Consider the following 14,181-nt stretch of genomic DNA (forward strand, 5'->3'; position numbering starts at 1 on the left):
TCTTTTTTACCCCTGCCTTCACTAACAGGAGAAACTGAGTTTGTATTTTCCCGTGGTTTTCCTAAGTACCGTTGAGGAGAACTTCTTTTCACATGATGTCAGACTGCGAGGGACTGCCTGTGGGTAAGTGCCAGATTTATATTTACCACAGTGTCCTGCCGACCAGTTCACATTCTCAGATTGCAAAGTCACATGCGAACCCGCTTGGTTTTGAAGGCAGTCAGAGCCATAGCAGGGGAAAAAACCACATGTAATCAACATAGTTCCTACATGCTTTTAGTTATGACATGTTCTCGGGTAGCGGTTATTGGGTGAGAGCCTACAAAGTTTTTTCTTTTATTTAAATAAAGGCATGAAGAATAAATCAAGAGGATGATTTCAGCTATTCAGGGAAATGGTCTGAAGTGACTGATTCTGTAGAAGTGATAGAATCAGAAATTGTTTTCTGGAGCTGCTAAACAAGAATTTCTGGGAAGGGCTGCTGAAACAACTCTGCTGTCTATGCAGTGTGTAAACACACGCATAAACCTTTTCAAATGACAAGGGGGTTGCGGAAAAGACAGATGTGTGTATTAAAGATGAATTCTTAGCTGAAAGAAAATGCATACTCTGTGCACTGTATTTCCAAAATAAAGTGCTTTGCACATAAATAAATAAAGTGCCTACAGCTAAGAAGCAGTCATTCGCTGGCAGATATGGCTGGATATGTCAAACTTTCCCACAGAAGAGACCCAGTTATGTGGTAAGAGTACATTTCCTGGCTTTTTCCCCCTCATTTCACTTCCATACATACTATAAACATTCACTAGATCGTCTGCATGAAAGGAAATCCTTGTGGAGACTGAGGAGCAAATCTGTGCCAAGGCTTTCAATATACGAAGACATGGCCCATTTAAAAACACCTCTTTTATTTTGCCGAGCATTTGTCTTTTCATATTTATAGTGGAATAACTTTGTTTGACTGGCTTGGGAAGGTAGCGCATCAAAGACAGGGCCCTTGGTTTGAAACTGGTGATAGAGGAGAAGCAACCTCTCTGTCTTCTCTCTGTTTCCATTTTATTGGAGAAAAAAAATCTTAAGAGCACAGTGAAAAACAATCAATTATGTAGTGCAGAGTAAGCTGTTCTGTGCAAGTGCCTTTGCCAGGAGATAGTCATCATGAACATTGTCTAAAGGCAGGACAGTAGCCTATGTAGATTATTTTTTTGCTTACTTTTTTCGAAGGGTTGATCTGGTGACCAGAATAGCTTCCCTTTCTCAGCAGAGTTGGCCTTGACTTTAATGGCTTGACCTCTGTTTGCTTGTTAAGCACTCTGAGTTGGGGGTGAGATATTTCAGGATGACAGTGACAATATTTAGCTGGCATCTGATATTAATGATGAAACTGATATTGAGCAAACATAGCATGATGGATGCAAAAGCTTCTTATATCTCAATTACCTTGGCAATTGAAAGGGCCCAGAATGTTTTCTTTGCAGAAAATTGTTGATGGATGTGCTTGGAGGAGGGAGGGCAGGCTGCTGAATGAGGGAAGAAATAAATAGCAGAGATTAACTGAAGTTTGGACCTGGGTGCAGATCTGTAAATTGCCAACATTTCCAGAGCAGAAGGTTCAGTTTCTTCTCCATCCCCTTTGTATTCTTCCCTCCTCCAATTGCTTAGAGAGGACCTTGGCAGTGTTTCCAGACCACTCACTGCCTCCTGTGCCAGGTAGCACAACTGACCTGTGCTCTTCTCAATGTTCCTAATACCGGCAGAAATAACTTAGTGGCAGCCAAACCTGCAGGGCATGTCCGCACCATCTCTGACAGTGCTGGGGAGAGCTCCAGGGAAATGGAGCACATCCATTCTGCTCATGCTACAGCCCAAGAAAAGTACTATTACCACTGTTTGGCACACATGCAAGATGTACTGTCAGGCCCACGTGCACTGATTAGCTTAAACCCAGTACCACTCTCCTGGCACCTCCCTTTCATTTGGCATGTACAGAGTGGGAGCAAATAAGCAGGCTGTAATTCATGACACTGATGTCATGCATGGCGCAGAGACAGTGTAGACACACCCACAGACTCCACCAGGGCCACAAGTGGTCTTCTAGAGTATGTGTACACATATGAGTATCAGTACTGCACTATATGTGGCTATGAAACTATTTTTCTTGACTCAGTTGCTGACAGTTAGCTTTATGTGAAGGGACTTTGAGATCAAACAATTATCTTGATGGTTGCATCTTTTCTACCAACTGTTTGGAAGATTGAAACTTGACCAATAAAAGTTTCATAAATAGGGGTTTAAAATATCAACAGAAAACTCTGGAGTAATATGATTCATATCCAGTAAGGCAAAAACCACCCTAGTGATTCCACTAAGTTCTGAATGGTGTAACTGAGGCCAGCATTCAGCTTTGTATCGTAAAGATTAATGTTGAATTTGGCTAGACTGGGCATTTGCAACCACATTGTTATACTAATCTATAGGACTAATGTTGTAACGTGGCTAGACAATAGTGACCTATTTATAGCAGAGAGTTTACAGATATACGTATGTATGCATATATGTGTGTATATATATTAACACACTTTAAATAGCACTGTATTGTCTAGTCACATTAGAATATTTGTGTTATATATAGAGAGAGAGAGAGAGCGCCTCTGTGCAGTGTCTCATAAAAAGTCCTGAGAACTGAAGTTTGTAGTTACAGTAGAAGAACACCAAAATGTCTCTGCTGCTTTCAGCCTACACAAAAATGTAGTAGGAACAGCTGCATAATTGTTCTGATCAGATAAGCAATTCAGAGGAAATTGCTGCATCTGACCTTTTGATTTAAATAGCTGGGTATGAACTGGCCAATATAACTTTTGAACAAGGAATTTCACTTAATGAGAAAACTCAGGCTTAAGAATTAGAAATGATTAGGCACCTTTTCAGGGTGAAATATTATGTTTTCACCTTTGTTACACAGAAGATTGTCTTCCACATTAGATTCAGAACAATTGCACTCTTTTAATAGTTTAGAACAGAGAGTTAAATGTTTGGATTACAACTGGATGCAGAAAGAGGTTTTTGTCTTATTGTAGCACAGGGGCTGCAAAACTGTCAGATGATGAAACAAGGGGCTACAAGGCCTTAACAATTTTGGGCTCTTTTCTACCAAAACCTTGGTTGTGTTCAATAAAGTGCTAAGATCAAAATGATCCATTAATGAACAGAATATTTACATTTTTATATAATTAATTTTCCAAAACTATTGTGCCACTGATAGATAAAGAAAGAAAGAATAATCAGTTCAGGACAAGATCACTTACTTCTGTTTCTTACTCATCAGCAACTATTGACATACTGATGCTATCCATTAGCGCTAGGTACATAGATTTACTGTCATTCCTACATGCAGATAAAAGCAAAGCACATCAATTATTTAAGTGCTTCCCCTTGTGTGTATTATTTTTCTTTTGTAGGAAGACATTGTTCAGTCTCCATACATCTGAACAGCGTTTCATACACTCAGTATTTTGATTAGGAACATATGAGTCATAATGGTTCTGGTTCTTACCACAGTTACTCTGACTTCAGATAAACCCTGTAAAGTTGAACAAAGGGCCTTAACATGTCTGTTCACTTATTTCCCACGTCAGAAGCTGTGTCATCATACAGAGTCATTTTGACTACCCCATTGCTAGGTATTTGTGCATAAGCCATTCTGTTGTAGGCCTGAAGTATTCAGCTGTGGTGAGGTACAACTTCTATTGCCTGAGGGAGCACAACAATTCAGATTCAGGGAAGCTCACTTATACTTATTTTATCTTTCATTTACTAAGATACTGCTAAAAATGGAAGAAATAGAATTGACTTAGCTAGTTCTGCAGCAAGCATCAGGGGCCTGGGAAGTCTAGCACAGTTTTCACCTCTGGTTTCCTCAAACTTTTTCTATTTCTTCTTCTTTTAGCGGACCAAAGAAGACATATTAAATGCAGAGCATTCTTGAACAGCCAGCTAAATATTTCCTCAGATCAGTTAACAGTGATGTTTCTCAAAGCCTAAAAATGTACATGTAGCCATGTGAGAGAGGTTGTGGGCAGCTTTTCAAAATGTGGGTGCTTCCTAGAGGCAGTCTCAGGGTCTTGACACACACTATACAGTCAGCCTGCATGGGGTATTTAGGGCAGAGGCATAACTGGTAGAGTTTGTGCCATGGGCAGCAGACTCATACCTAATAGCGTATATACACTGGGGCTAGGGACAGACATTCAAAAAGCCTGAGCCTGAATTGATTCAATCTTTGCAGGTTAATCTAATTTGCCTAGAAAGAATCAGTTTGCAACTGTAAAGACATTCCCTCTGGACTGAGGAAATGCAGGTACATGCCTGCAGTGGCTCAGGCTAGAAGCCAGGGAGTGCTAGAGCAGCCCTCCCATCCCTTCCACAGTGCTGAGCTGAGGGGGGGTGTGGCCAGGCCCCAGAAGGACCTCTGATGAGGGCAGGGTTTAAACCCCCACCCTAGCCTGAATGTTCCCAGGTTTTTCCCTGCTCACTGCTCAAGGGGTGGGAATGTTGCCAGATCCCAGCCCCAGGCTAGCACTCTGAGGCAAAGGGGAGGTATGCATGAATCTGTTGATGATACTGAGCTTTTCAGTCTCCCTCTACCTGCTTCTTTATACTGTCTCTGCAAACCTGACAGGCGCGGGAGACAGCAGGGAGCTGATAACACAGCGATTATCAGCCCATCAACAAAACAAAAGCCTCTCTCATTAGTTCAAGCTCTTTTTAAACAGCTTTTTTCCAAGGAAGGAATAGAGGGACATTACCAGCTGATCTGTTGATTAGCTCCAAAAAGCCCTAAGCAGACACTGTTCTGTCTGCCTGTCCCAGTGAAATCTCTCTCACACACACACACACACACACACACACACACACACACACACACACACACACACACACACACACACGCCTCTCAGCATTAGTTAGCATACCACATACCTAGGGTCTGTAGGGCTGGGGTCTGTGCTGTGGGAGATGGGTGGGAGAAATCCATGCTTGAGCAGTGAGCAGTGAAAGGGTGGGGGGGAGCAGAGGGAAGCCAGGCAGACCTTGCTGTGCCTGCAGTCTCTGCTGGAGCTCCAGCTAGGGAGCAGTGGGGCAGGGCCAGTCCTTTTCTCTGGAGCAGAGAGCACAGCCCAGCCCAGCCCAAGGCTGCAAAGCATCTAAGATGCTGGGGGACTCTGGTTTAACTTAAACAAGGAAGTGGTCTGGGACAGACATTGCATGAACTGGCTTGACCCAAATCAGTTAAGTCTGATACTACATTCAACCAGGTTTATCTTAAACCAGTTTTAGCCATTTTGAAATTGGCTTGTATGCACTGAACTTATGTTCTATTACAGGTTTAAACCAGTTTCTGACCACTTAAACTGGTTTATGTGTAATGTCTGTCCATAGCCTGGATGCTTCAGGGCTGTGCTCCATTTGATAGATCAGGCACAGGTTACCCCAGTCTACATACCGCACATGCTCAGGTGAACTAGTTAGACTGGGATGGCTATTTTTTGCTCGATCTAAATTCCTCCCGCTATGTATAGTGCAGCAGTTATATCGAATTAATCCCACTTCGGCTGATCTAAGCGCAACCTCTACACATACTCCATGTATACCAGGAGGGGCAATCTGTGATATAAACTTAGTACTGTCAGTTTCCTGGGCTAAAAGGGGCTTATGAGCTGCCTTTCTTATGTTTCGCCAACTGCTCAATACAGATGAATCTCTTAGAATTGGATTGGAATTTCTTGGAATCTCCTAGTTCTCTTGGGTTTTCTGGTCTCTGAGAGTGAAATGATAGCTTCTCAACCCTACCCAAAAAAGCCAGTACTTTGTGCACTGAGGTTTCCCACATCATGGCCCAGGTCAGGTGAGAACATGTTGGACCATGCTTAGATGCGTGAAGTTCTAGGCCAAACCCCTTAGACAATAAGGGTTAAAGAAAACCAGTTTAAATCTTTCTATGCTTGGGAAATTGGCTTGGAGGATTGAATTCTTAGCTATTTAATATGAATACAACTCTGTTCAAGTTGGTAGAGCAGAGAAATTGGCCCTGAATGTTGGCTAGTTGAGCCTGTATAGTAGTTCTCTGAAAAGACCTGTATATTTGGCATTGCTGTTGCCTAGCTTTCCTTATTGCACAGCCAACCACATTTAAAATTAATCTGCAGAACAACAGCCACTGTATAAAAGTATTCCTGAAGGATTAAAGTTAATAATGCCAGCTAATATCACATGCATATTTTGAAGAAAAATACTGTTGCAGAATTGCTCAGCTCAAAAAGCAGCATGACTCATTGTCGGTGTCGTCCAATAGGTTCTGGTCTTGGTTCTGCTATTGGCTCGCTTGAATGCTTCCAGAAAAGCCATTTAACCTCTCTGCTAATCAGCGTCTGTAGAAGAGCTCTCAACTTTACCAAATGCTTATGATTACTACACATGAAAAACACTATGTAAGTGCTATTACCAGGGCAGCCAACTTCAGCAAGCAAGAAGACCACCAGAGAATTGTGTAAGTTAGAAAATACATCAGTGGCTTATTTCTTTCAGCTGCTGAAAGCCCTTAATACCATTCATAAACCAGTAGGTGCTGTTGATGATGAGTATCTCACCATAAAATATGACTTGGCAATGAAAGAAATCAAACCTGACAAATATTACATAGGAGAGCTAGTGAAAATCCTACCAGTGGACTGTTTTTCTGCCAGGAAATTCTTGATTTGTTGCATTGGCATGTATCTATGTCATCACATTTTAAGAACCTTCTGTTTGGACAAAACATTTAATTTAGAAATTTAAAAAATATACCAACATAAAAATGCAACAAAAACATCAAAAGGAACATTTAAAACCTTAAGGACATTATTCAACAGGGTCCAAACAAATATATGTATGTTGTTTAGAAAAAAAAATCTCAGTCTGTCAAAACGAAGTTTCAGAGACAGGTATTCAGCTTCCTACCACCTCTGCTATTTCAACTGCAGGGTCTTTGATTCAACTGCCATCTTTAGTTTTCTTGTATTGGTACAGCAGCTGACACCATGGGTACCAGAATAATGACTGTGCCTCCCAAATGATAGCCATACAGACAGATAATGTGTACTAAGTGTTCCTTGTGACTGTTAAGATCTAGGACCACTCTGATCAGGCCATAGATGGGGAAAAGTGTGTGATTTAGAGCTCCAGGAATCAGTATTTCACAGGAACCACATCAGAAATAGGTTTACGGTAATAAGCAAACCCTGCTGAGATCTATGAATGAAAACTTGTCAGAAACAACCCTGCAAAGGCATCTCTGTGCATGAAGCATTTTAGAAGCAACCTATTATCCACAATATCAAAAGCAGCCAAAGGGTCATAAAGAGTTAAAACCAACTGCATGCAGAATCCACCTGCTATAGACGTTATTAGAATATAAACCTTGGTTAAAATGGCTCCCTACTGAGACCAGACTGAAGATTTTCAGACATTGCATTTTCAAAGAGAAAAGACTGTGGTAGGCCAAAGACATGCCTTCTTCCCCTTCCTGAGTTCCTCTGTTAGGGAACAAGGTTGTTTTGGCTAAGATAAAAACCCAAGGGCTTCCTAATGAACGCTATAATTGCCACAGTCATGTGCAAGAGAGAGAACTAAGACTAGAAGCTGCTTCTAATTATACCAGTATAAAACATCACCAAGAGCAGGATCTGGTTGTCCATTATCAAAGACAGAATAGGTGAAAGGGAAGCTTGTCCTCAGTGATACCCTGTAACCTAGGCTTTGTCCATAATAGGGGTTTGTCTCATTTTTAGTCAGCTGTGCAGCAGCACCAGTGCAAGTCCATTCCATAAAGAGAGTTAATCACAAAGCTGCACCTTGCGTTAGTACTGTTAATCTTCAAATAAACTTCACTGATGCAAGGCTGCAATTCTGCCACTGTTTCACGAGGTAGCCTTGGACAACTCACTCCAGTCATTTGTGTGGTGCTTCAGTATGCTCAGCTATAAAATGGTGATGATGCTTGTGTGACCTTGTTATGGGCTTCTGGGTTTAAGAAAGGAAAAGAAACACTAAGGTATTATTCGTCAGGACTCTTATTGATTATTGTTGACAGCATTGGTGCTATCTAAATTCACTGACAGAGATCTTTGTTACTGCATTATTTTGCATCCTTCTAGAATACTGAATTCACCAAAACTCAAACTTCTGCAAACCAGGAAGTAGAAAATTAATATTAATTCAAACTTAACTCTCTGTAAATCAAGGAAGTAATTCAAACTTATCCTTGTTTCCTGAAGCTGGCCATAGCCAACAGGCACTGACCTGCAAACCCTTCAGCTGTAGTTACTGTGTTTCGTGCTGCCTTTAATGCAAGTGGATATTGCTGGAGCTACTTCAGGAGGATATAAAATAATCTGGATGAACCATGTCTTTCTGAGAGTAGGAAGAACAGAAAGAAAGAGGAGAATGTATTCTCTGAGAAAGTCCATGTGTCTTATTTCAGCCCTATGTTGTTTGAGTTATATAAGCAGTGGGGCTTAGGGGGCTTTTTACTATTGGTTTTGTCTCAGGTGGGAGATGGTTGTGGTCTGTTGGTCTAATGAGTAAGTGAAAATGTAATGTTGGATGGATCCTGTGTGTGCATAAGGGTGAGGAGGCTGTAAAATTTAGCAGATATATAGTCAGGGATGAGCTTGCCTTGAGCAGGGGCTGGACTAGATGACCTTGTGAGGTCTCCTCCAGCCCTGTTTTTTTTTTATGACTCAGAGAGAGAGAGAGACTAGAATGGGCTGGATTCTTGAATCAACCTGTATAAATTACAAGCAAGACAAGATCACCTGGGATTCACTGAGCACCAGGGCCCCACTGGTCCAGCAGGACATGGTTATCAAGTTCCTTCTGCCTACTGCAGAGGTAAGATACCTTCCAGATTACTCTTACAACAAAGTGTGGCATGCTAATTAGGACTGGGAACATCTACAGGAAGACTGAGGGTGATAGGACTGGCTGTAGCGAGTCAGAAGACCTCCTCTGCTTGAGTTCTGTCAGTCCCCCCTCACTCCCCTTCTCCTCTACCCTACCCTAAGAGCTTGTGTATGCAACGGACTAGATGAGGTAGATGTTGAGTCCAAAACCATGTTGGACATAATAAGCTAGGGACAGAAGTTACACATAAACCTATTTAAACCTGTAACAGAACAGAAGGTCACTGCATATAAACCAGTTTCAAAATGGCCAAAACTGATTTTAAGATAAACCTGGTTGAATATAGTATTAGACTTAACTGATTTTAGTCAAACCAGTTTATGAAACTTCTGTCCAAGACCCCTTCCTAGTTCAAGTTAAATTGGAGTCCCCCAGCATTCCAGTATGCTTTGCAACCCTGGGCTCCAGAGAGTAGGGCTGGCCCTGCCCCTCTGCTGCCTAGCTGGAGCAGTGAGGGCTGGCTCATTGGGCCTACTAGGCAAACCCCACCTGGGGCCAGGGAAGGGGATTAAACTCACCTTCCCCTGGGAACAGAGCTACCCTGCCCTGCTGGCTTACTTAGTACTGGCTGCAACTGTGGACTATAAATCCCAGGTGCACCTAGAAGCAGGAAGAGGAAGTGATGAGTAATCCTGCAGAGTTTGTTACTGTGATTGTGGACTGCAAATCCCAGAGACTTTGGGGACAGCAGAAAGAGGAAGCAAGCACACAGCCCAGGGTGACTAAGTGCCAGAGAGTCGTGCTTTTGAATCACCCCTCCTCCCCTTGGCTTCTGGCTTGAGCCACTGCAGGTATGTGGCTGCATTTCCTGAATCAAAAGTGATTGTTTACTCATTTGCTTATTAGTTCAGTCTTTACAGCTTAGACTAACCTGCAAAGACTGAATTAATTCAGCCTCGGGCTTTTTGACTAACTGTACTTAGCCATAGTGTGATCCTCTGGTCCATTTGGAAGAACTGTGAGAAAATCTGACAGCAGTAAGAAAATCAGAGGGGAGAGGGTGGTGAGGAGAGCAGGTGAGGGTTATATATGAAGGATTTATAGAGCATATAACCCCAAATGTGGAGTAATGGCTTTCCCGTACACCTCTATGACGTGCACAAATTCAGGGCAATCCAAGTGAGTGCATGCGTTCTGAGAGAGTGATGAGTATGTATGCAATATACATTGCAGAGTTGTGTAGAGATGGCTGAACTTTCTCTAAATAAGATGGCTCTCTGACAAATGTAATTATCAATCCACTTCTCACACAGCACAGAGAGGATACTGTATATTGCTCTGATCCATTACTTTTTGCAAGGCTATATACTGTACACACAGTCTATATAATTATCACCCTCTAATCCCTCTGAGTAATGACCTCAGATTTGACAACTGGTTGGAGAAAAACAGTTCATCCATCAAAGATAATTGAGCTGTAGCCTGGTGGGTAGAAGGTGCTGTGCAAAATGGTTTCTAATATAGTTGGGCTTATGCCCCTAAAGCTCATTTTTGTGGGTTCACCATTTAATAGGCATCAACAAGTAGAGGGAAATTTGAAGGTGCAGGGACTTGCAGGTGTCTTTGAGCTTCTATATGCATGACTGTGGGCTTGGTGTCAAACACTTATTGATTCACATAGTTGCTGCGAACAATGTTCATAGTTCCTCTCTTTCCCTAGCAGCTATCTGATCCCTGAGGCTCAGTAGTGAGAGAGCAATCTTGCCAATAATCATCTCCACAATGGTTGCATGTATAGTAACTTTTAAAAAGAACTTCAAACCCAATTCTAGTAGATCCACAAGCAGTCTCCTGATTGCAGCTTAGTGGAGGTAATGTCTATAGAGTCTGTTGAGCTTAGTGAGTTGGTTGAGAAAGAGACAGCCTACAGCTAGACATCTCTTGAGGAGACTTCACTGAAATGATTCAGAGAGGACCAAAAGCACAAAGCCTGATGTGAGAGCATTAAAACTGAGACATCTTTTAGACAGCAGCATCTGGGCACCACAGATGGCTTGTAGAGAAATCAAAAACAGAAATTCTGTGACCGATAGCATGTTCACTGGAGTGTTTTGCTCGTTCATAGTACAGTGATTGAAAAGAGCTTAACTTGAAGTGAAGTTTATAATTTGTCTTTTGTCTCTGCTGGAAGGAAAAGCTTTAGCAGCTTGAGTCAGACCCTCCTTAGGTCCATGGGAGTGATTCCATCCACTCCAATAGTTCCCATTGTACAGAAGGGGAGTTGAGGCATAGAGATCAGTCAAAAGTACCCTCTAATTTGGGTGGTACATAGAGATGCCTAGTACCTGATTTTTTTTATTTATTTTTTTCATACTTCTTTGAATATCTGTTGTGCTATAAAATGATAAGTGCTTCAGTTGCTATTGTGGGTATTCAGCATTTCTGCAAATAGGATCTTATGGCTTCAAGTTGGAAGCCTAGACAATGAGGAGCATACTGCTGGTGACTAGCCAGTAAAAGGTGCCCAGCAGCACATGGGAACTCTTTGGCACTGGCAGGACTAGAATCCAGTTGTCCAGGATAGCATTCAGATGTTACTGCCTTAACCATGACACTTTCCTTTCCCCTTTCCCCTACCTCATCCCTTGTTCACTATATAATTTTGTATATCAGGGGTGTTATAAACTCAAATGGGCTGGAGGGCCACATTCCCTTTTTTTTAGGTACTTGCAGGCCATACCCTGGCTCATGCTGGCAGCCCCAGCAAACATCCGTGTCTCCCTTCCTGCAGGGGCACAGGCGGAGAATGGTTGTGATCCTGTTCTGAATAACTGGCAGCAAGCATCCTCCTTCACTCCCCTTACAGCCTTTGGGAGCAGAACAGAGGAAGCACTGGGGCAAAGCCCCCCAGCCCCTTCCCCAACCTAGGCAATGACCAGTTTGGGGAAAAGTGAGGGACTGCCTGGCTTGGAGAAGGGGCTGGGGGCTTTCTCTCACTCACTCCTCCCTTTCCCTTCCTGACCAGTCCAGGAGGGGAGGGGAGAAATAGGGCAACCCCTGCTCCCTGTTCCCCAGATTGAGGACCCCAGTTTGGAGAACGGGCAGAGAGCAGCTGCTTCTCTGCTCTGTTCGCAGTCTCAGGGAACAGCATGGAGGGAGCAGAGGGACAACTTCCTCCCTTCCTCTCCCCCTTGCCATTTCTCACTCCTGGAGTCTGGTGTGACAAGCAGGCAGGGGGTGGTGCTGCCTTAGGACACCAGGAGCTAAGTGGATTGAACCTTGTGGCAAGGCCTCTGCCCACTCTACATGCCTGGAGCTCTGTGTGAAGAAAGAGCAGGTGTTTTGTCCTTCTACCGTGGGGAGAGCCTCCCCAGGCCTGGCCTCCCCAGCTTTCCCTTGCTGCCAGTGCCACCAAATGGATGGTTGGGGGTGAAGACATAAAAGCCAGCAGAGCCAGTTTGGCAAAAGGCAGGGAGAGGTAACTGGTTCCCCTTTCCCTCCCCAACCAGTCTAGAAGGGGAGCTGTGGGGCAAAGCCCCTGGCCTGCTTTTCACTCCAGGGCTCCTGCAGCAGAATTGGGGCTCTAGTAACTCAAGCAGCCATGGGGGTAGAAACTCCTTGACTTTGGCAAGAGCTGGGGTACAAGCAACCCCAGAGGCACCAGTCAGGCCCACCACCATGGCCAAAGCTGGGGCTCTGGTGGTGGTAGCACAACTTCCTGCAGTAGCAGCCCATGTCCTGATGACAGCTGGGGTGCAAGCAGTAGGACTGTGCGAAGCTTCAGGTGGTGATTTGATTCAGAGGAGATTTGGCCCGATTCGGTGGCCGAATCTCCGAATCCGATTCGAATCAGGGGACCAATTTTAAAGGTCCAAATCGATTCAAAGCTCTCCGAATCTTTGGAAAAGATTCAGAGAGCATTGATGATTCGGGCAGTTCCCAGTGGCTGCAGCAGGGGAGCAGCTGACTCTGAGCTGGTAAGTACTAGGGGTGGGGGAGAAAGGGCTAGGGGAGGGGACCATGGGGGGGACCCCTGCCAGCCCCCTGGCACTCCCCCCCCCCCCCGACCCTCACCCACTCCCCCAGCCCCTGCCATGGCACCCCCGCCCACCCCAGCTCCTGGTACTTTAACAAAAAGCCCTGGTGCTCACCAGGTGCTGCCAGGTGTGAGGGGGCAATCCCTGCTGCCCCACGCTGCATGGGGGGGCTCTGCATGAGCCCCCCAACCCTCCCCCCTCACTCCCCCATGGGTGCCCCACCTGCCACAGCTCTGGTCCTTTAAGGAAAAAAAAAAAGCCGAGAAAAACCCTGGGACTCGCTGCTCCTGCAGCAGCCTCGGGGGCTTGTGCAGAGCCCTTCTCCCGCCGGCTGGAATGGTGACTCCAGGGTTTTTTGTGTTTTTGTGTGTTATTTGTTTTTGTTTTTTTCTTAAAGGGCCAGAACAGGCCCGTGCAGGGCACCCATGGGGGGGCTGAGGGAGCAAGGCGGGGATTGTGGCAGAGCCCCCCATTCAGTAGGGAGCAGCAGGAATTGCCCCCCCCCACCTGGCAGCACTCACTGAGTCGGGTGGGGGATGAGCCTGTCTTGACTGATGCGAAGATTTGGCTGCTGCTGAATATCCAAATCAAATTCGGCCGAATCGAGTCGGGACAATGATTCAAATCACCAAATCAAATCGCTGTCCTCTGAATCGGCCGAATCTGAAGCAAATACTAACTGCTTCGTGCAGGCCTAGCAAGTAGCTCCAGCAGCATTGCAGTCACAAGCTTCCTGGCTGTGGCCACAGCCTGCTGAGCTGGGTCTCTTACCCAGGCTCTGGCCACTGTGAGGGGGTTTCTGCCCATGGTGTTGCTCAGGGCTGCTCTCCTTGGGGTGCTGGCTGCCACTGTGCAAAGCCCCACCATTGCCACCAGACCCAGGGCAAAATCCACAAGGTGGATGACCTGGGTCAGAGACTGGATTTGGCCCATGGACAGTGTACAGTGGCCAAATTAAAGTTGCCCGGGCATTCTGGAAAAACTGCACAAGCAAACTCTCTCTAGTGTGGATTCATTTACACCAGTAAGAAAGGATGCTTTGCTCATGTCACTGTAGTGGTTTCCTGAGGGGAAAATAAGCTCTACCCATGAATCGGTGTCTTTTATTGGATAACTGTGTACCAGCCTTTTTGCCAAAGCAGAAATAACACAAAAACTCGCACTCCTCACTGAATGTATATAGGCAAGCGTCTGTGGTACAGACCTG

General features: G+C 44.6%; 1 protein-coding gene across 2 annotated transcripts in view; it reads left to right on the plus strand.

Annotated features, from left to right (window-relative positions):
• Positions 1–14,181, plus strand: part of EML1 (EMAP like 1) — a 207,099-nt gene that overhangs the window by 26 nt on the left and 192,892 nt on the right. Inside the window, exon 1 of one of the 2 annotated variants that reach the window (XM_019481597.2) lies at positions 1–123. The exons of the other annotated variant lie outside the window; for it this stretch is intronic. Within the exon in view, the coding sequence (XP_019337142.1) occupies positions 93–123 (31 nt within the window). The 5' untranslated portion in view covers positions 1–92. The remainder of the gene's footprint in view (positions 124–14,181) is intronic. 2 annotated transcript variants of the gene reach the window in all.

The sequence above is a fragment of the Alligator mississippiensis genome, chromosome 2 (genome assembly GCF_030867095.1).
Source record: "Alligator mississippiensis isolate rAllMis1 chromosome 2, rAllMis1, whole genome shotgun sequence".
In the NCBI taxonomy this organism is placed as follows: domain Eukaryota; kingdom Metazoa; phylum Chordata; order Crocodylia; family Alligatoridae; genus Alligator; species Alligator mississippiensis.